This window comes from Pipistrellus kuhlii, unplaced genomic scaffold, assembly GCF_014108245.1.
Source record: "Pipistrellus kuhlii isolate mPipKuh1 unplaced genomic scaffold, mPipKuh1.p scaffold_m20_p_14, whole genome shotgun sequence".
Lineage (NCBI taxonomy): Eukaryota > Metazoa > Chordata > Mammalia > Chiroptera > Vespertilionidae > Pipistrellus > Pipistrellus kuhlii.
This window is the reverse complement of record NW_023425449.1, coordinates 20,415,853-20,438,714: the sequence shown is the minus strand read 5'-3', so window position 1 is coordinate 20,438,714 and position 22,862 is coordinate 20,415,853. Positions and strand designations below refer to the sequence as shown.

Below are 22,862 nucleotides of genomic sequence, written 5' to 3'. Positions count from 1 at the left end.
GTTGTAAAAAGTAAGTAGTGTTGTGACTAAATAAATGAACACCACCTGTGCATCTCTTTGGGGAAATGAGTCAAATTAGTGAAACAAATTGTGTAATCACAGTAAATGCCAATCTCAGCCACTGTGGCTTTGCTGGTCATTTCTAGTTTTCATGAGTGGCTTCCTCACCAGTGTTCATTCAGATGAATGAAGAGGACTTTTAGATCTATGTTTTATTTTCATTCACATATGTAATATTGGATTATTGCCAGAAAATAAAAATAATACTCATATCAAAATAAGTTAAGGTTACTCCAAATTCACTATGCAGAAACGACTGTCAACATTTTGGTGCATATAGTTGCAGACTCATAAATATATATATTTACAAAAGCTGATTTTATTTCTTCTGTTCTTAGTTTACATTTGACTTTTCAATATTTTTTGTTTCCTACATTCCTCCCCCACCCACCCACCCCCTTTTTTTTTAAGGGGAAGGCCTAGTTTTACTTTGAATGTTTCTTTGATTCCTTTCCTCTGTCTCATGCCAACTCAATAATTTGGAAAGTATGCTTGTTTTAGGTTCCTCTGATAGTTACTATCTACTCTATATATACATATGCCTAATTTGCAAATTGTGCCCCAGAAGTTTGACCTGGAGACCAGAAGTTTAATTGCTTGCTATGATGCACGCTGACCACCAAGAGCAGGGCAGAATGAAAGAAGGCCCTGGTCAGCAGCTGGAAGGCCCTGATTGACCCTGATTGCCAGCCAGGCCTAGGGACCTTACCTGTGCATGAATTTCATGCACCAGGCCTCTAGTGATTAAATAATATTGATATATGTTTAAAACCAATTATCTAGAGCACATGTGTCAAACACAAGGCCCGTGGGCCAAATCCGTCCCGCCAGGCCTTGCAATGTGGCCCGCACCGCGCTGTCATCACTGCACTCCGCTGCGTTTCCATCACAATGACAGTTTATGACTGTTCAGTAAACCATTCGGCCCGTGATTTAGGCTGGATTTTAGATTTTGGCCCCTTCTCTGATTGAGTTCGACACCCCTAATCTAGAGCAATGTTTTTCAAATTATTAATATCAAGAATAAAATAGCCTAGCCAGTGTGGCTCAGTAGTTGAGTGTCAACCTATGAACCAGGAGGTCACAGTTCAACTCCCAGTTAGGGCACATGTCCAGGTTGCAGGCTTGATTGCCCAGGGTGGGATTTGCAGGAGACAACCAATCCATTATTCTTATCACTGATGTTTCTATCTCTCCCTTTCCCTTTCTCTCTGAAATCAATAAAAATATATTTTTTAAAAAGAATAAATCAGCATCTATTGACTCAGCCCTGTACACAAATGAAAAAGGACCCCTCTTCCTTCATTCAGCACCCCCCACATACCCCCACTCCCTCCCAGGTGTATGTGGTTCTACTTTGGGATTTTTGTCCCAGTCTGTAATAGGTAAATTGTTTGTTCTTATATCCTTGGGCCTCTTGTTTTAAAAATGATACCATTTACATTTTTCTTAGAAACAATCCTATTTAACAATGTTTGTATTCACTAATTTCCAGATTGTTGGTTAATCTCCATTACTGTAGAGAATGTAACGGCTTCTCATTGCCTTCACTCATTACTGACAGCTTGGGCAGATAATAGAATTTGGATATTATAACATAACCATTCTCCCTGACAACGAGGACACATTTCATTGACATCTTTTTTTTCTCTGTGACCTTTTTCTTTTTCCTAGATTTGAGGAGATTCATTTTTAGATATAATATTCAGTAGACCGAAATGTGTATCAGTTTTCCCAAAGTCCACAGTGAAACCTTTTAAACTCAAGGTGTTTCTTTTTATTTCAAGATTTTCTTCACTATATATTTTGAAATTGGTTCTGTTGCCATGGCTCCAATTGCCTCCTCACTTACTCCCTTTGTGCCTATGATGCATCGACTTCGTTTCTAGCCCATCGTTTTCTCTTTAATCATTTTCAGATGCCTTTTATTTTTTTTTCTCCCTCTGAACGCTCAGTGATTGTCTCAAGTTCACACTCACCTTAATAGTTTCTAAACCAGATTGATTTTCAAAATCACTTCAAGGCATTTTCGGAAATACAGATTTCTTAGCTTTCACCCAAGACCCACGGAATCCAAAGCTCCTATATCTGACCTTAGACATGTATATGTTAGGCATAGTCTTCCATATCTGTTTTGCAACCACTGTCTTTTTTCACTGGCCTAATTCCATTTAATTTAGGGGTGATTTTCCTCTTTACTGCTTTTCATGCCGTTTTAAATTCTGCAATGGTATTATTTGCTGGCTTGTATTCTCCTTACAAAATCCCTTTTTTATCTCTGTCTGTTGCCTCATTACCTCTCTTTTAGCAAGTTTGTGTTTTGAGTAATTACCTTGAGAATACAAAGTAGTTACTCCCTTAAACTTTTGTCTTTCTCATGTGGCAGATCTTTTTCCAAAATACACTGTGTTTTTAAATCTTTGATGTGTTACATTTACTTCCTGTCTTCCTGATACGTTTATAGTTTGTACTGAGAGCTCCTCATCTTCCATGCTGGGGGCCTGAGAGCCCATTCTTCAGGGGTACCTTGGATGACTCCTCTGTCATCCAGAGTACTCTTTTTTATTTTCATTTACTTTTAATTTTTTTAATTGTTATTGAACTTATTGAGGTGACACTGATTAATAAAGTTATATAAGTTTCAGGTATACAATTCTATAGTACATCATCTGTATATTGTATTGTGTGTTCACCATCCCAAGTAAGCCTCTGTCTATAACCACTTATCCCCCTCCCAATACCTTCCTTCACCTCCCCCCACCTCCCTTTCCTTATGGGAATCACCAAACTGTTGTCTGAATCTATGAGGGTTTTTTCCCCCCTCTGCTAAATCCTTTCATCTTTGTCACCCAACCTCCCCAATCTTCCTCCCCTCTGACAGCTGTCAGTCTGTTCTCTGTGTCTTTATTTTTATTTTTATTTTAATACATTTTATTGAGTTTTTACAGAGAGGAAGAGAGAAGGACAGAGAGTTAAAAACATCGATCAGCTGCCTCCTGCACACCCCCCACTGAGTATGTGCCCGCAACCCAGGCAAGTGCCCTTGGCCGGAATCGAACCTGGGACCTTTCAGTCCACAGGCCGACGCTCCATCTAATGAGCCAAATCGGTTTCGGCCTCTGTGTCTTTATTTACAATAGATAAGATTTGGTAGCAGCCTAAGTGCCCACAGTAGATGAGTGGATACAAAAGCTATGGTACATTTGCACAATAGAATGCTACTCGGCCGTAAAAAAGAAGGAAGTCTTACTGGGCACTCTTAATTTGTGGGCTGCCTGGCATGCACTTACATAGTTAAGTTGGCCATTCAGTAAGTGAGGAGCATGGAGAGGAGGCATTTTCATGAGCAGAGCCAGCAGTAGAACCTTACCTTAAGCAGCACTTTCTATGTATCTGGGAACTCTTGCATCAAGACCCATCTCTCCATATCTTGGATACCCCTCACCCTATCCACTATCCTGTGCACCTAGTGTGACTTCCTCTAGTCTGTCACATGAAATGTCTACCCATGTGCATTGGATGGAACTTACCTGTATAGTTCCAGAATGTTGGTGCTATATTTTTTTTTTTCAGGAATTGTCACACATCGGTGACAGTTGGTTAGAGAAAAGTCCCCACCTCATAGGAGTTCATTTGCATTTCGCCCCACACTGCATAGTCCACATTGCTCCAGATTAGCCAGTCCCTTCCTCCTCCTTTTAACTGCACTGGCCTTCAGATCTCAACCTTCCATAGCAAGAACCTCTCCCCTGGATGTAGGAGTAAGTCCACACGAAAGGCAAGGAATAGCCCCAAACTGGAAATAAGCCTGTTGTCCATTTGCAGTTATGGTGCATAAGGTTGCTATATGTGAACCATGGCATGCATACCTAATAGCCACATCCTTCAGAATGGACAAGCATCAGAAACAACATTGCTCAAGAGTCAAACAGAAGACGCCAGACAATTGCACTCCATTCTCAGGATGAGAGGTGGCATGTTCCCTCAGTTAGATGCAGGTTCCCAATTAATATAAAAAGGTTTTGCTAGTAGCCTAATGGCTCAAGTCTATAGTCAACTCAAGTTGAAAGGTATTTTCATTTAACAAATATTTATTGAGTAGCTGTTATGTGCTGGACTAGGTGTTTAGGACACAGAATGAACAAGACAAGTCATACCTTTTCACTGCTGTCATGACGCTTAAAATATAGAGTGGGACACAGGCATTAAAGCTTTGCACAGCCCTAGCTGGTTTGGCTCAGTGGATAGAGTGTTGACCTACAGAAGGGTCCTGAGTTTGATTCCAGTCAAGGGAACATGCCCAGGTTGCAGGCTCAATCCCCAGTAGGGAGCATGCAGGAGGCAGCCAATCAATGATTCTCTCTCATCATTGATGTTTCTCTCTCTCTCTCCCTCTCCCTTCCTCTCTGAAACCAATAGAAATATATTTTAAAAAGAGAAAGTTTTGCACGAATAACTATTAAGTGACAGTTATGAAGAAGTTGCTGTATGAATATATACATAAGGGGGAATCTAGTGTATAAGGTAAGAGAAAGAACTTCTTAAGGAAGTGGCCAATAATATGAACCCAATGGATAAACAAATTAAGCAAAGAAGCAGGGAGGATAGAAATGCAATAGAAATAGAAGAGTCCAGAGGCTGGAAGAACTAAACTAAAGAGCTTAGCTTAAGGGCACAGAGAGGAAGGTAGACACTGGCCAGAGATGAAGAACAACATACTTTTCAGAGCCGTGTCTACAATGAAAACCAGGATTGGGGTTTTATTCTAAAACAGGGGTGGGAAACCTTTTTCCTGCCAAGGGCCATTTGGATATTTATAACATTATTCACAGGCCATACAAAATTATCAACTTAAAAATTAGCCCACTATATTTGGTCAAGCATAACTCACCTTTAATGCTTTGGCAGGGCCAGACCAAATGATTTCTCAGGCCTTTTATGGCCCACGGGTCAGATGTTCCCCATCCCTGTTCTAAAGGTAGGGACAAGTCTCTACAGGTTGAAGGAGGGGAAGTATGGTTATATCCATTACTTCGTCTACAAAAAAAAAGAGGGTGAAAAGAGCAAACGTACTTATTCCTGAGCCAAAGTATAATGGGGAGTAATTAATATACACTAATTACCTACTACGTTATTATAGTGTCTTCAAGACTCTTTAAATAGGTGAAAATATGCCACTCTCAGTCATGGATCTGGCAAACCTTCAAATACATTCATAACATTTCAAGTTGAAGCTTCATTTTGAACAGATGTCAGAATTTTTATGTAACCCCCATCGATCTTGCCGCGCTCCGCCCTCACCTTTCAGACTCTCCTGCCCTCCTGCTAACCAAAGGTTGGGGCCACAGACCCCAATGGCTGCTTAGGCTCTTCAAAGGGTCAAAGAAATGTACCGCGTGGAAAATAAACGGGCCTTTATTTTAAATCAGCTGTTATTTTTATAGATTCTAATTCAATGACTGAAAAGGGGCCATTCATTCCACTCAGTCTTGTTAATAGCAGGGAATTCATTTCAATATAACTTCACTGGATTGCCTACCAGGCTGCCCCACTTCTAATGACATTTATCCATTGTTCTTCCACAAACCGGGAAATAACTGATTGCTCTGCAGAATAATGCCACGTGGAGTGATGAATGGTCCAGTGCACACTGTTTATTGAGTACCTATGGCATGCAGATTCTATGTCTCATGCTTTGGAAATGGATGGCAAAGATGAACAAGCCAGGTTTTCTACCCTGAAGAGGCCTACGGTCTTGGGGGAGGAGGACAGAGGATGACAATGACCTGTTATAGAAAAAGTGCCGGCCAGGTGGCTGACACACTGGATTTCCAGGAGCAAGAGAGAAACCAGGAGCACTTCAGTTACTTGGATCTCTGGCCGTAGGAATTATTTTTTAGGAAGTTGTTTTAAAACATATCTACACCTCGAAGGCCCATACTCCTGAAAAATTAATCACAGCAGAGTCCCAGGCAGTCCATTCAGGAATCCCTGTAAAGTTTCCTTCACTGAGTCAGTCAGTCTTTGGAAGCCGATCTTCTCTGAGCCTGCAGTGCACCTGGGGATCACTCCTGTGCATGTTAGCAGGCCACCGCCTGGTTCCTCTGTGGAAGGAACCAAAATGGCTACTGTCTAGTTTTTTCCATTTTGGTGTTTTTTACCATGTGATGTAAAGCTGGAGATTCTGAGCCAATTATCCCTAAGCTTTAATTTTCTACTGCTAAATAGAACCATATAGAAGGCATCTTCCCCGTCCCAAAGCAGAATGGAACGTTTAACCACAATAACCCCTTTTATATGACATGAGGCACTTTTTTATCCTTTAGGACACATGTGTCAAACACAAGGCCCGCGGGCCAAATCCGTCCCGCCAGGCCTTGCAATGTGGCCCGCACCGCGCTGTCATCACTGCACTCGGCTGCGTTTCCATCACAATGACAGTTTATGACTATTCAGTAAACCATTCGGCCCGCGATTTAGGCTGGATTTTAGATTTTGGCCCCTTCTCTGATTGAGTTCGACACCCCTACTTTAGGACTTTGTTGTCGTAAAGTATCTGACTATCCAGAGAAATATAGCAGGCCCTGCAGAATTACTTTGCTTTTGATAGTCAGTAAAAAAAAAAAAAAAAAAAAAAAGCAAACCCTCCCTGATATCATAAAGCAGTATCTCCTTCATGAAGGGGAGTGGGGGAAGTGATCTCCAACAATATCAACTTTAATATAGATTTACAAATGGTTACACTTCTCACAAACAGACATTTCTAAATAGGCTGAAATGGTTCTTTTTTCCTCTACTCGGTGCCTGTCATCCTCCTAGACATCTGAAGGAGCACAGATTACACACTCAGATAATCAGAACAGTAGACTATGGCCTAAGTATACTTTGAGTGTGAAAACACGTATTCTTCCCCAAGCTGCCCCTTAGCCCAGGATCCTAATTTTTTGGCCCCATTGAGGAGGTGCCATTTCACTGCTTACCCCTCAAGTTTGTGGTAATTTTATGCCAATTCCAGTCCAGGGATAATTCCTCCCAGTTCTTTATGAGAAAAACTCAACTGTCATTTGCATTTTAGATCTCTGCAGTGGATTGGCAGGCATTAAGAGTTAATCCATTCTTTAGCTGTTTTATGATATATATATACACATACACACACACACACACACACACACACATTTTCATTCTCCAATTTGACACAGTGGAGCAGGTTGCTATTACTGAGAAATTGAAGCACCAGGTGTGATTAAATAAGATCACACATTTCATTCTCCCTTTAATTTCCCATTTCTTTCCAGCAGCTGAATCCATGTGCGATCCCCCCCATCCCCACCCCAGGGGGCCAGCCAGTACTGTGAATTCTTGGTGTGCCCAGCAGAGCGGGAGCAGGCTGTTTCCATAGCACACCACCCTGCTGGGCCATTGTGAGTCCAATCTGTTTTTGCCTCCAAATTATTCAGGACTGTTAGGTTTATAAACCCATTCATCTCCCTAGAGGGTGAGACTTCAGGTACTTTTACATCATTGATGCCCAAATTCAACCAAAATGAGTTTCCAAACACAGAGAAGAATGGAGTCACTGATAAAGAAACACTGAAAGGTCATCTTCATGGCCTTCCTCTTGTTTCTTCTGCAGCTTCGTCAACTCTTTCCTCATTCACCCTGCTTCTCTGCTTAGTCTAGGACTGGGAGTTGGAAATGGCATGGATACAGTTCCTCTGAAAGCATGTCCTAAGAGGCTACATTCTTGATATCAATAAAAAATGAAACTGAGATAAGGGCTTTTCTCAGATGAAAGCTCAATGTGTCTGTCCCCTGCTGTTTAGCAGCAGGCAGTTCAGAAGCAACAAGAATACTAGTAAAACCCTAACTGGTTTGGCTCAGGGAATGGAGCTTCGGCCTGTGGACGAAAGGGTCCCAGGTTCGATAGCTGCCAAGGGTGTGTACTTTGGTTGCCGGCAAATCTCCAGTAGGGGGTGTGCAGGAGGCAGCTGATTGATGTTTCTCTCTATCCTTCTCCCTTCCTCTCTGTAAAAACAATCAATAAAATATATATTTAAACAAAGAAGAAGAAGATTACTAGTAAAGCGGCATCTCAGCATTAAGAAGCAAGTGGTCACGTGGATACCCAGTGTGGCAATAAGTACCCGCATAGCCGAGTCCCTGGAGAGAGGGAGGAGAGGCTGTGCCTGCTCGGCTGTGTGTGCTCTTTCTTTACAACCAGAGTCCCATACTGTGACCATGTGTAGCAGGGTGTAGGTTGATTCATTCTACCATACTGATTGAATGCCAGGGCTGTCCTTGGCAGTGCTGAGCAAGCACCATCACTGCTCTGTCAATGCTTGTCCACTCTTCAGGGTCTGGCCTCTGCCTACTTCTCAGTTCATTCCCAGGGTGCGCCATGAATGCCCAGTCAGGTAGAGTGACTAGCAGTCCCATGAGTATCATGCTCCTCCTTGAATCTGTTCATTCTGGCCCATGTGCATGGGGAGCCTGGACTTCTTTCTACCCCTTCGCCTGCCCAACTTCCAGTCAGTTCTCATTTCTTCCAGGTGCCTCCTCTGGTCTCACCCTGCCTCTGAGCTCACTAAGACAGGCCTTCTTGTCTTTCATCTCCACTTTCACTTTTCAAAAGTAGCGACTGTGTCTTATTCATTAAAGTCCACATTCTGCCTAATGCATAGTGGGCACTCAAAAAAAAACACCCACATTTGTTGAATTAACCATCGAATTCATTTATATCCTTGTATAAGATTCATAGGCAATCCCCCCTCAATGTAATTTTACAAGACCCACACGATAGTTCTTAAGTAGAAAGTAGAGAGTAACATTTGCAATCTTGCTTACCCTAATTGTAGTAAGAATTAACATCCCCATGTCTTTCTTAGTGAAGTCACTTCCTCTCTCTGGTATGCTTTTTAATAAGCATGGAACCCCATGGCAAAACTAAATTGGAACTGTTAGAAATATTAGGTGGTTCTTTGTTGGAACCACTTCTGGAGAATTACCATGGCTATGCTTTCCTTACTGAGTACAAATTAAAATTTATTTTAAAATAAGAAGTAGCAGATATATAAGTATAAAAAATAGACATGCATACAGCTAAAAGTCTGAAGGAACTGGGTGGGAAGATTAAGGGTTTCTTTTTCTTTTTCCAAAATGTTCTTTAGTATTTTATAATTTATTTTTGATGGAAAAGTATGAGAAAGAAAAACAAGAATCCTTTTGAAAGAAGCTCAGATTGAAAGGTTTTTGCTTTACTTGTATGAGCTCAAGTGTAGCAATCAAAGATGTTCTCTGAGCAAACAAATATCTCGGCAATGCTATTGCATTGTGAGGAATATTTTTTTATCTCAGGTTTTTTATCAACAAGATGTTCATTCTTTCATTCAACAAAGAAATATTAAGTAACTACTATGTGTCAGGGAGTCTAACATGCATTCATTTTCTCTGTATTAATAATGTTGATTCACAATGTATGCATGCATCAAATCATCACGTTATACACCTTAAACATACACAATGTTGTATGTCAACTATACCTTAATAAAGTTGGAAAACAATGTAAAAATGCAAATTTTATAGCACTCGCCTCCCAAAGCTCTTTCCTCTACATTAGAACTATTATCTTTCACAATTCTATAAAGTAGAATATATGAGTTAGTCCAAGGAACTCTAGCTGCTATAACAAATATGTTCCTAAAAATTGGTGGCTTAGATATGTAACATTCCTAGATAGTGGTTACACAAAGTCATGCTTGTGATAAAATCCAATAGACATGCACACACATCCTTATAAAACAGATGGATTGTGCCAAAATCAGTTTCCTAATTTTAATGTTGTACTATAGTTATATAAGATGTTAGCATTGGGGAATGCTGGGAGAAGTGCATACAAGGATCTCCTGGGACATTTTTCTGTAACTTTTTCTGAATCTGTAATTTTTTTGCATAAAACAATAGAAATTTATTATTTCACAGTTCTAGAGGCCAGAAATGTCAAACTAGTTTCCCTGGGCTGAAATCAAAGAACTGCACTCTTTCCAGAGACTCTAAGGGAGAATCTGTTCCTTGTCTCTTCTAGCTTCTGGTGGCAGCCAGCATTCCTTGGCTTGTGGTTGCATCAATCTGATATTTGCCTTCACAATTCCATTGCCTTCTTCTCTTCTGTCTGTGTGAAATCCCCCTCTGCTCCCCTCCATTGAGTACACTTGTGATACATATAGGGCCGACCTAGGTAATTCAGAATCTTATGATTTTATCATATGAGCCTATTTTAAGATCTTTAACATAATCTCATCTGCAAAGTCTATTTTTTAAAAAGGAAAAAAGCTGGTAAATTTTATATCATCATGTTTCCATTGGCAATAGAGTTCCATTATCCTACTTTAAACATCATATTTTATTTTATTCTTTAGAATTTGTGAATTTAAAAGTGTAATAAATACAGAGGGGGAAAAATGGTACAGATGTCAAACCAACATCTGTTCCTGCCACTTAGTTTTAACTTAATAGGAAGTATCAAAAGTAGGATATAGACATTTAAAGATGTTTGGAATTATATTTTCTTTTACATTTATCTCAGCAAGATTAAAGACAAAACTTAACTTATTAGGAACCTTCATCTTTACAGTCTTTCAAGGAAAGATTCAGAGTTATTCATTCTCATGTGGTTCCTTTTTTTCTCTCTTCCTCACACCCTCTTTCTCCCTCCCTCCCTTTTATGTATATATCACATAGCAGTAAAAACATAAAAAATAAAATAAGCTACAATGGAATCTAGATAATTACTACTTATCAGGAGTGGAAATCTGGAAATCTTTATAAATTTGAGCATTTGTTGTTCCCATAAAATCATACAAACCAGGAGTCACTATTTCAGACTTAGTGGGAAATGCAGTGAATGAGGTCACAGGAGGTGTTTTCTTCAAAGTATGTAAGCTGACCTCTGTGCTTCACCTCTGTCCCAGCCACCATCTCTGCATGGAGACACGATATTGCTCTTTGAAATCACTTCTTCTATATCCTGTCCACTATCCCACATGGTCCCAATATAACATGCTTTCCACAGAAAAAGAGAATGAATTATCCACTAATGTCTGTGTACTTCTGGATAAACATTGGCACTTTCAGGTTGCCAGTAGAGCCACTGAGGGAGGTGCCCGCAGGAAAGGAGGAGAAAAGATTGGCAACTCTCACATTTACATCTTGGACGAATTTCATAGCCACCACCTCAGCTGTTGCTTTGTGCTTGGCCAAGTGGAGAAATGTAAGTGAAGAAAAGCTAGAATACCTTCTCTCAACTTATAAATGAGCAAATTACCAGCAGATTATCTAATTTCGCTCCCTGCTGCTCTCGCACCTGCATGCCATCAGTGTTTTGAACTAATATGTCAATACAGGGGCATGAAGTGTTTTCTGAGCTACATGGATTTCTAGCTTGGGTGTGTGAATGCTTATGGTCAAAAATATCTTCCTGAAATCCCACAGCAGGCATGTGACAGAGAGAGAATCTCTTAACTGCCTTCATTGATGGTCTTGTACCAGTGGCTCTGAAAAAAGGGAAAATTGCAGTTTTGAGATCTGTATGACATAATCTACTCTTAGTGGTTGCAAATTCTAAATTTTTCTTTCTATGATTGCCTCCCATCAATTTGGTTCAGTTATCTTAAGAAAGAGTAGGATTTCTTAGTGGGAATATGGGAATACTGTTTTTTATTTAATACCAAACTAAGGTAACTAAGTTTCCCTGTGCTTATTCTGTGTGCCATCTGTGAGTTGAGTCTAGCAATAACAAGTTTGAAGTCAGCCCAGCCTTTGAACCTAGTTCTGATTTTTATTAGGCATGTCATCTTGGACATGTCATTTAACTTTTCTGAACCTCAATTTCCCCAATTATAAACTTTAGGTAAAATTGTTACCACAAAGATTCTTGTAGTAGATACAATGTTTTTTTTAAAAAAAAAAAATAGAGCATGTTCTACATGGGTATTTATTTTACAAATAGTTTAACAGAAGCTGAAAATAAGAAGTAAAGCTCTCAGCACACCTTGCATATAATAAGTGCTTGGCCATTGTCATCATTGTTGTCATTATTTCCTTCTCCTCCTTCTTTTACTTCTTCTTCTCCTACATCATCATCATCATTATGATAATCATCTCCAGAGGAAGGGTCTTAGGCTGGGTAGAGCAGTGGGAAGAGGAAAACTTTGGAGGCAAGCCAACTGTATCAGTCAGATCCCTGGCAGGAAACAGATATAACACTTAAAAGGGGTGATTTGGGGGAGAATTTAGTACAGAAACGACTGTATTTTCAAAATCATGGTCAAACTGTAGGGAAATAAAAGGACTCGCATACTTCCCCCTCCTAGTTAGAAAAAGGACAGGAAGGAAAACAATTATCAGTCCTAGGCCTGTAGGGGCAAGAAGAATGAATCATTACAAGAGCTTGGAAGGAGACAGTCATGTGTTGAGAGTCATTGACAAGGGCTGTGACCTTGGGTCAAGGGATGTAGCTTAGACAGTCTGTACTGAGGGAGGCTGGGGGAATAAATACCCTAACCTCACTCTCCTCCTAACACTCAGTCTTTTTAAAAAATATAATTTTATTGATTTCAGAGAGGATGGGAGAGAGAGAGATTGAAACATCTATGAGGAGAGAGAATTATTGAACAGCTAGCTTCTGCCTGCCCCCTACTGGAGATAAAGCCCACAACCTGGGCATGTGCCCTGACCAGGAATCAAACCATGACCTCCTGGTTCATGGGTCAGCACTCAACCACTGTGCCACACCAGCCAGGCACCAACTCCCAGTTTTCCCAGCACTTCCCATTAAGAACCTTGCCCAACAGGAAGCTAGAGGGCAAACTGTTCTGAGTCAGTCCATAAACATCAGTGTCTAGGAGCATGATGAGAAGGGTATAGAGCAAAACTAGAGAATCTAACAGTTAGCTGCCACATGTCCAAAACTGAAACCATCCCCACACGCCACATTCGTTTGAATTTAATTTTAAAAATCAATTTGCAATGAATATTATAAAAATAAATATATTACTCACCATTCGGGTGTTCTTGAATATTTTCAGCTGAAAATTCTCACACAAAAAAAATGATTTTAAAGTTTGTCAGGGCTGCAACTTAGGGAAAACTTTTTTTTTATATATATAAATGCATGTGGCATGTGTTCAAGGTCTGCCCTTTGTATATACAGACGCTTTTGGTGTACAATGGGTAAACAGAATATATTCAGCACCCATAACCCAGCTTTGAAGCCACTTTGTAACTTTAGACAAGTTGTTTAACTTAATTTCTCTGGGCCTCAGATTGCTTGCTGTAAAACATGGGTAATAATAATGGTTATCAGCTAACTGTAAGCATGAGCTAAGATGATATCTGTGAAATGCCTAGCAGAGTAGCAATTAGTGTTCTCTAGCTCTACCCCAGCTAGTGACAGCCCTCTCCCCTGGCGGCCGCTTTATAGCCATGAGTTCCCTAGGAACAGGGTCTCTCCTGGCGTGGTCCATAGACCATGTGCTTGAGAGACACCTGGGGTCCTTTTAAATAGGCGGGTTCACAGTTCCCCACCTCAGCCCAGCTAAATCATAAGCAGAAGAGTGGGATTCTTCATTTCGGACAAGTTCCCCCAAGAGTTTTCATGCGCAATAGTTTGGGAACCCCCATCCTGGAAGTTGTATTTCTAATTGATGCCCACTTGGGTAAAATGCAGGTGAGATTTATCTAGCATGGCAGCCATTAGGTTCAGTGACAGCCCATCAGCTCTGTGAAGACAGGCTGTCAGACCAGGACACTAACGGTCTGTCGTGTGGTATTCGGCCTCGCTGATTCTCCATTTTGCTGGCTTTATTAACACCTAAGGAACAATGTTCCCAGGCTTTTAATTAAAAATTCTCTTAACATCCAGACTCTGATCATTTTCTAGGTTGGATATGGGCTCGGTGAGTAGCTGGAATTTACACCCCTTCCAGAGAAACTTAATAAGAAAAAACAGAAACTGTTAAAGGGAATAAAGCATTTTGAAAGTGTTGTAAGATGAGAATAGGTCAATTTTGAGTATAGACAGGAGGAGGTCAAAGCTTACAATAAGATCAGAGGAGGGGGGTCCTTGCTTTAATTTAGTAAGGAAAGGTAGGAGGAAATTCAGTGGCGGTCTGGGACTGACTTCGGGCTCATGATTTTGGTCTTGAAGTTCTTAGGATAGATTGGCTGTAATAAACAGAGACTTGAAATAGCAGGGCTTCGACAAAAGAGAATTCTCTTTGCTTCTCATGTGAAACCGCAGAGGTAGGAAGAGCAGGGCTAGGGTCCTGGTTTTACCCCACAAACTCAAGGACTCTGGGTCCTTTCAGCTTTGTGTCATGGTCTTTCCAGAACATGGCAGCTTTGTGTCATGGTCTTTCCAGAACATGGCCCATGTCCTCATGCTCCAGAATGGAAGCAGCCATTTGTCACAGACATGCTCTGAACCACAGGAAGAAGAAAGGAAAACAGTGCAGAGAGTGTGGAGCAGCGAACTTTCAGAGAAGGTTTAGAATCTGCCACACAGCACACCTGATTACATCACTTTGGCCAGAGCTTATTCCCTCGGCCACACCAAACTGCCAAGGAGTCTTGGAAATGGAATGACAGCTCAATATCCTGTAAAGTGGGTGATACCTTGAGGACAGTTAGAATCCACTGCCATAGGTTCTGCATCCTGTGAAACTGGTTCTTTCTTTTCCCAGTAGAATGGTTATTTATTAGTCAGGAACCCATAAACCAACCCAGGTATATTTAGAAGATGGAACTTCATAGATGGAATTGGTAGCACAGGTGAAAGAAGAGTTGACTATTCAAAGTGCAAAAGTGAGGCAACTGGAATATAGCAAGAGGAGGAATTCTAGCTTTCCTGGAGCAGGAGGAACAGGAGGAGGCAGAGCTTAATGGTCAGGGTTGCCTGGCAGAATGTGGAACCCCTGTGGACTCTTCTGGGGAAGATGTAGCCATTATCCAAGATGCGTAGGAAGCAAAATGATAGAGGAAGAAAGATACTGGTCTTTCCCTTTTTCTGCCTCAAGTGCCTCATATTGGCTGAAACTACCTGGAAGCTAGAGGGCAAAGGAGTCTGGGAAATGTAGTTCTGTGTAAAAAGAGCAGAATAAAGCATGGCTGAAATGGGTTTGGCTCAGTGAATAGAGAGTGGGCATGTGGACTGAAGGATCCCAGGTTCGATTCTGGTCAAGGGCATGTACCTTGGTTGCAGGCACATCCCCAGTGGGAAGTGTGCAGGAGGCAGATGATAGATATTTCTCTCTCAATGATGTTTCTCTCTATCCCTCTCAATTCCTCTCTATACAAAATCAATAAAAATAAAAAAAAAACTTCCTTAAAAAAAAAAAAAGAGTAAAGCATGGATCTGAAATCAAACAAGAGAACTGGAGTAGCTCCCGAACCCAAATTCTAGACCAGGATAAATTACTAATGATTGAAACATTACTAGACAGTATTTCTGGATGAAGCTGAGAAATTTGCAAAACAAAAGAGCGCCCTTCTGTTGAAAGCTAGGACTCAAATTGATTTATGTACATCATTGTTCACAGCAATATTATTCACAATAGCCAAAAAGTAGAAACAACCCATATGTGAATCAACAGATGAATGGATAAATAAAATGTGATATATATATTATATGATTCAGTCATAAAAAGGAACAAAATTCTGGCACATACTACAACATGGATGAACCTTGAGAACATTATGCTAAGTGAAATACTCCAGAAATAAAAGTAGAAGTATTGTATGATTACACTTATATGAGATACCTAGAATTGGCAATTTCATAGGGGAAAGAAAGTAAAATAGATGTTACCTGGGGTTGAAAGTTGGGAACAATGGAGAGTTATAGTTTAATGGGGATAAAGTTTCTATTTGGGATGATGGAAAGTTCTAGAAATAGATAATAGTGATGGTTCCAAAACATTGTCAATGTACTTAGTGCTGCTGCATTTTCCATTTAGAAATAAAGTAATATTTTTTAAAAATACAAAAATTTTTAAAGGTAAAACATGTAAATAAGAGGATCATTTTGCTGCTTAAGTGTATTTACTGATTATAAGAGCCCTTTATGGAGAAGGTACCTGTAATGAAGCAACAGAAGTTGACTAATAGACAAAACAGTGTGATCAAAAGACCATGACGACTTAAACACCAAAACTCTGTGGCCAAGATTTGTTGTGAATTTATAATAACACTTTCTGGGGGAAGAAATATTGCTTCCTTTTTCTCAAATGGAACTTGACATGGTCATGGAGCATAAGAATAATTCAGAATGAAAAGGCAAAAGCAAAGTTAGAGGCATATGGGTAGAATGTGTGTGTGTGTGTGTGTGTGTGTGTGTGTGTGTGTATCTCCTATTTAATAGAAGCCTAACATGCTAAGTCTCTGGTCATCCAGTGACTGGTTGACTGTAAAACTAATCAAAGCATAAAATGCTAATGATATGCTAAAGCCACTCAACCACTAACTATGACATGCACTGACCACAAGGGAGCAGATGCTCTGATCAGTAGGTTAGCTTGCTGCTGGGATCCGGCTAATTGGGACTGAGCAAGATAGGCCAGACACACACTAGAGTCCTCCCACTGCCCCCTCCCCATGGCTAGCCTACCTCCCATGTCCCTCTCTGGCTGGCCGGCCCCAATTGGCCCAATTGAGACTGGGTGAGGTGAGGCTGGACACACCCTGGAGCACCCCCCCCCCCCGTGGGCCCTCCCTGGCCCCAATTGTGCACTGGTTATGTCCCTTAGCCTGGTCTGCACCCTCTCACTATCTGGGACCCCTCAGGGGATGTTGGAGAGCAAGTTTCAGACTGATCACGCAGGCCACTTCCCTCGGAAGGGTGCCAGATGCAGGGCTCACAGCTGGTGGGTGCTGCTGAGGCAGTGTGAGCCTCTCCTGATGGAGACTGATTGGGCGTGAGCCCATAGCAGGCGCAGTGGGATAGGGATGAGCAGGAATAGCAGGTAGAAGCTATAGGCAGTGCTGGACTGCAGGTTTTGGCCCAATCCACGCAGACCAACCTGAGAGACCCCACCGTGCATGAATTTGTGCACGGGGCCTCTAGTATATATCTTCACTAATAAAAAAGAAACATGCAAATTGACCATACCTCTGCTACACCCACAAGCCACACCCATAAGCCAATCAACAGTGAGTATGCAAATTAACCCAATCAAGATGGCTACAGCGACAGAGCAAGCAGGAGTCTTGGCTGGCAGGCCCTTGCCTCTGCTTAAGGCTACAAAGTTTCAATTATAAAAGATAAATCCCAGATACCAGGGCTTCTGTGTGGGTTGCTGAGGGGTGTGGCCAGCCTGCAAACCACCACAGGCCCCTTGCTCAGGCCACCCCATGCCCCAAGGGAACCCCCACCCTGATCTGGGACACCCTTCAGGGTAAACCAGCCGGTCCCCACCCATACACTAGGCCTCAATCCTATCTAATCCTATCTAATAAAAGAGTAATATTCAAATCGACTGTCACTCTAACACACAAGATGGTTGCCCCCATGTGGACTCAAGATGGCTGCCACAAGATAGCCCGCAGGGGAGGGCAGTTGGGAGGGACCAAACCTGCAAGGAAGGGCTGTTGGGGCAATCAAGCCTTTAGGGGAGGGCAGTTAGGGATGACCAGCCTGGCAGAGGAAGGAAGTTGAGGGCAATCAGGCTGGCAGGGGAGTGGTTAGGGGGTGATCAGGCTGACAGGCAGAAGCAGTTAGGGGCAATCAGAAAGACATGCAGGTGAGCAGTTGGGAACCCCTCTCCTGGGTTGTGAGAGGGGTCCCAGATTGGAGAGGATGCAGGCTGGGCTGAGGGACACACACCCTGTGCATAAATTTTGTGCACCGGGCCTCTAATGTATATATATAAATAAAAGGCTAAGTTGACTCCAGCGTGCATGATACATATAAAGCTCTCAATGACACCAATCATGTATGTTTTGATATGTCATTGTTGATCATGAATTTGGTTGACACTTTTATTATAAAGAGCAAATAGCAATATTAAAATATTCTAATTTCCTTTCAATGTGCAAGAATTTGTGCACCAGGCCACTCTTGTGTATATAATATGAGAACTTGGAAATAGCTAGTTTCATAAAGGAGGAAAACAGGAGAAAGCCTACAAGAGATCCTTGAAGAATAGAGATGATGGAAAAGGTTTCGTTTCCAAGTCCTTTCTTAATAAGGAGTGGAAGAGTGAGGTTATATTCATCTATATCAAAAGCAGTCCAGAAATATCATCAAGAACAAGCCCTTGAAGATGGCTGTTGGCTTTTGCTCCCAAGAAGGTTACTGGCTGTGTAGTGAAGACTATTTCTATGAACGGACAGGGAATCCAAACTGGGATGGGACAAGCACAATCGTCTTTTTTGCATTTCTGGTACAACAGAAGCAGTAGCAAACCCCATTCTCAGAACTCTGCTCGCAACATCAATGATGGCAGCACATGAACTGAGAGGGAAACAAAAAGCCATGTTAATTTCAAGCTCCATTAGAAACACAAGCAGGAAAGAAAAATCAATGTCTGCCCCATATCAAAGGTCACAACTGGGAAGGAAATAAACTTTCTTTTTTGAGATCTTAAGAAGGTATTGCCAACATTGAAGACATTCTGTTTCCTCTTAGACTTTTGTTCCTCACTGAATTTTTAAAAAACTCTCTTGTGAATGTCTCCTCCAGTCAGTTATGTGAAGTAATGCTGTTTAAGTTGCCTACACTTTCTTTTGGAAAAGGAAATCATTCAGTGTTTGGGATCTAGCCACAGGATTCCATTCCAGAACTGTCTTCTATTGTATCGGTTGCATATGATTTTTTTTATAAGAACCTCCAATAACAGTTATGGCTTTGGCATAATGCGTAAATATTATTCTTTTGATGACGCCACCACATAAGTTGTCTCTGACATGAAACCAACACAAGATAGTCTTGTCTAAGAGACCTCAACCCTTTTAATCCCTTTGTAAAACGTGTTGCATCCCCCAGATCAAGTCCAGGAAATGCTCACATGTCTTTCTCTCTGCTTGTGTTGAAGTGGATGATACACAAATGAAAACAGATATCTCTCCTAAATTCTGCTTTATGTCATGGCAGTGAGCATTCTGGGTCTTTGATGATGGATGAGTCTTCATTTGTAAATTTAAAGCCATATGCATTAATTTAGCTTGCTTCCAAGCATTTTGTATTAGTGAGCATCACATATGGCTTTCTAATGCTTCCATACCAGATGCCTGGTTGTACTTTGATTCAATATATGCAGGGAGAGAAGATATATGAGGATGTCTCCATAACTTTTTGGCTAAGTCATCAGTCAGAAGTTTCATCCCACCTGGAGGCTTGGGATTGGCCCTGCTGATTTCTCGGGCTCCTCTCTCTAGATTTTATGATCCTGTGACATCTTTTCTCAGAGGTAGTAAATCTGAAGAATCAATCACTAAGTGCAATCAAATCCACCCTCCCTTTCCCCAAAATTACAATAAATAGGTATTTTTAAACACACAAAAATGCACTTTTCAAGAACAAAAGATTTCCCTTTTGAGAATGGAAATACAGTCATTGCTCAATTACATTATTGGACTGAACTCCAGGTATTAGTTACTGGTATAATGAAAAGGAAGAATTGTAGGAGACTCTTTCTTTAGGACCAGAACATGGATTATTGCCTAAATTTAATTGTGTTGTTCATGGTACCATACTGACTGGTACTAAATTATATTCAGTTTATCTTTTTATATATCATCTCTTATTATTCTCCAAATGTTTTTCTTAGATGCTATTCCTGTTCTCTCCATCTTTGTGGTAAGTTCTTTGAGATCAGAGCTAATGTCACACAATAGATACTCAATAAATAGATCGTAAATAAATGAATGAGCAGAGGCATAGATGAATGTGGCTGCAGATTCCAAATGCCCTCTTTCACATTTGCGATGTGACCTGAGAAATCCAAGAAGAGTGGACAGGTGAGGATGTTTCCTGGCCTTCCTTGGAAAGCATCCAAATTCTCCTCCTCGGACTTTCATGAATAATACACAGAATTAATCTGCTTCCCTCTGGCCCTTTGCCCTTTTAATCTACCCCAGCAAAAACACTCAGCTATATGGTACAGTACTGGGAAATATTATGATGAGCTTTACCATATTCCAGCATCAGTGTCTTTATATAGTTATTTTATTCTTGATCTTAGCTTGAGCTGTTTAAATTTTCTCAGATTCCAGTGTCATTTTCTAAGTGTGTTGTCTTTGCCTTCTTTGGGACAGCTTGTGAAGATACCTATTTTAAGTGAGATCTTCCTAAAATACAGGCCAAGGATTCTCTATTAGTAGAAAATGTCTCCAAGAATAACATAAGGAATTGGTGGCAGTGGTTACATCTGGGAAGTAGAGAAATGCAGAAGAGGAGAATGTGAACTCTCTGTAACCATCTATATGATCATTTCTGTCCATGAGCCCGCATTACTTTTGTAATTTATGAACTGGTTTCAAAAAACATCTATATTCATCACAACATATGCCATTCTAGCAGGTCGTAAAAGTTTTAACGAGATATTAATGCCATTTGTTTACGTAGATGTTTATTATAAACAAATGAACATTCACGGTGTTTTAAGATACAACACCCAGTGAGTCCAGTATCCAGCTTTTGCAGCATCTCTGGATGTCAGTAATTAGGTACTGGCCCTTTATTCATGCTGGCATCTTTTATGGGTGGATGATGGTGGAGCTGCTGTTGTATTCATAGCTTTTTGCTTTGAATGACATGCACCCAGTGAGCATTTTCATAATAGAGATGATGTTCCTGTCAGTAGGTCACAGCTTTTCATAGTTTTATTTCATGTCTTCCTCTTGGCAGTGTTTTCCGTGGTAACACATGTCACATGTTGGGGGCCGCCCCATCCATTACAGCCTGCTCATTATGCACATCCAGTGGCCCCACCCCATTTCACTCTGCATTTCCAAAGTTTCTCTTTCACCTAAGCTTCTTCTGTCACTTTTGTCTCTGGGTTTTTTTTTCCCCATGTCAGTCTTCCTGGTCCTGCATCTAATTTACCATCAGCATTTCTACTCTGGCTTGTTTGTTTTTTGAGTTTCTGCAAGTGGTTCATCAGTGGTTAGACATCTTAAAACCTGTTAACCTCTGGATATATAAATGCTGACAGTTGCATAAAATGATTTAACTCTATAAATGAATGTTCAAAAATACAGGCAGTTCTTGTAAACATATTTATGTATTGTATTAAGTTCAAAATTGGTTCCCATGTTTAAGTTTGCTCATTGTAGAGACTGTAAGCTTCATTTTCAGTAGAGAACATGTATAAATGCTGAAAATACATATGATTCACTGAGCATGCACCATCTGTAATCTATAACATTTAAAAATTAGCCAAAAAAATTTTTTTAATTAACCAAAACAGACTGAAAGAGATTGGCTAAATAATGCCCTTCCCCAGTGGTTCTCTGACTGTCATGCGCATCAGAAGAGCCTGAAGGACTGACTGAAACCCAGAATGCTGAGCTCCTGATTCCTGGGTCTGTGGTAGAGCCTGTGGGTTTTCTTTTCTAAGAAGATTCCGGTTGATTTGGATCCTGATGATTTGGGACCACACACTGCAAACCATTGCTCTCCCTTTGCTCCTAATCATAAAGAAACTGCATTTCCCAGCTGAGCTTGAAGTTCAGTTGGAGCCACATGACCAGGGCTAGGCCAGGGCAGGACATTCCCTGCATGGTTCTCCACTCTCCCACCTTTCCCAGGCACCTGTGGAGGCTGCATGTTAAGGAGGATGGCACCTGGACCGATAAGTGTATGCATGGAGGAAAGCTGCCTGCCTCACATAAAACTGTCATGTGGGAGAGGATGAGCCTCTGTGACATGAAGTCACTGAGGTTGGGGGCGTTGCCTGACCTACCCTAATCCACAGGACGTTCAGAATGTGATCATGAGAGGAACCATGGCCGGCTCCCAGGAAATTTTTATTACACCAGTTTGAATGAAGATTAAACCCATCTACCAGCCACTGTTCCCATTCAAAAAATATATACAGTAAATACTTGAATAACATCCTTGGGTTCATTGTGGTCTTATTATAATGCTAATGAGATGCTGTAGGAACTTAATTTTTGTGTATGTCAATTAGCTTATAGTAAAATTGGTTTCATTATACATCATGTTGCTAGAGTTCCAAGGGCATATTGATGCCATTAAGTGAGGACTTACTGTATTTACATTGATTAATGTTAGAGCCATGTGTCTGTAGGCCACCAAGTGACTTTGGCCAGTCTTTCAGAATCTCTTCTAAATTCACCTTCTTGCATTTTGGGTGGGCTTTCATCTGAACTTTTCCAACTGCCAGCTCCTCGGACTCCTATATTCTCATATTCTCTAGATTAGGGGTGTCGAACTCAATCAGAGAAGGGGCCAAAATCTAAAATCCAGCCTAAATCACGGGCCAAATGGTTTACTGAACAGTCATAAACTGTCATTGTGATGGAAACGCAGCGGAGTGCAGTGATGACAGTGCGGTGCGGGCCACATTGCAAGGCCTGGCTGGACGGATTTGGCCCGAGGGCCTTGTGTTTGACACATGTGCTCTAGATGGTTCTACCTGCACACCTTTTGCTTCATGTTGGATGAGAACAAGGTCCTTTTCCTCTTAATCAGAACCCATTACAGATGCTCTGCCTTGCTTCCTTCTGTGCTTCTCCTACCTTGTTCTCCCAATGTGGTCATTGCAGAATTTCTGACCTAACTTGAC

At 41.1% G+C, this 22,862-nt stretch overlaps 1 protein-coding gene across 6 annotated transcripts in view; it reads left to right on the top strand.

Moving 5' to 3' along the window:
* The window catches only part of SAMD12 (sterile alpha motif domain containing 12), a 319,976-nt gene that overhangs the window by 209,811 nt on the left and 87,303 nt on the right, over nucleotides 1-22,862 (top strand). For 3 of the 6 annotated variants that reach the window (XM_036436835.2, XM_045581393.1, XM_045581391.1), the window contains one exon: nucleotides 7,356-7,474. The exons of the other annotated variants lie outside the window; for them this stretch is intronic. In XM_036436835.2, coding sequence (XP_036292728.1) covers nucleotides 7,356-7,459 — 104 coding nt within the window. In that variant the 3' untranslated portion in view covers nucleotides 7,460-7,474. Of the gene's footprint in view, nucleotides 1-7,355; nucleotides 7,475-22,862 lie in introns of those variants that run through there. 6 annotated transcript variants of the gene reach the window in all.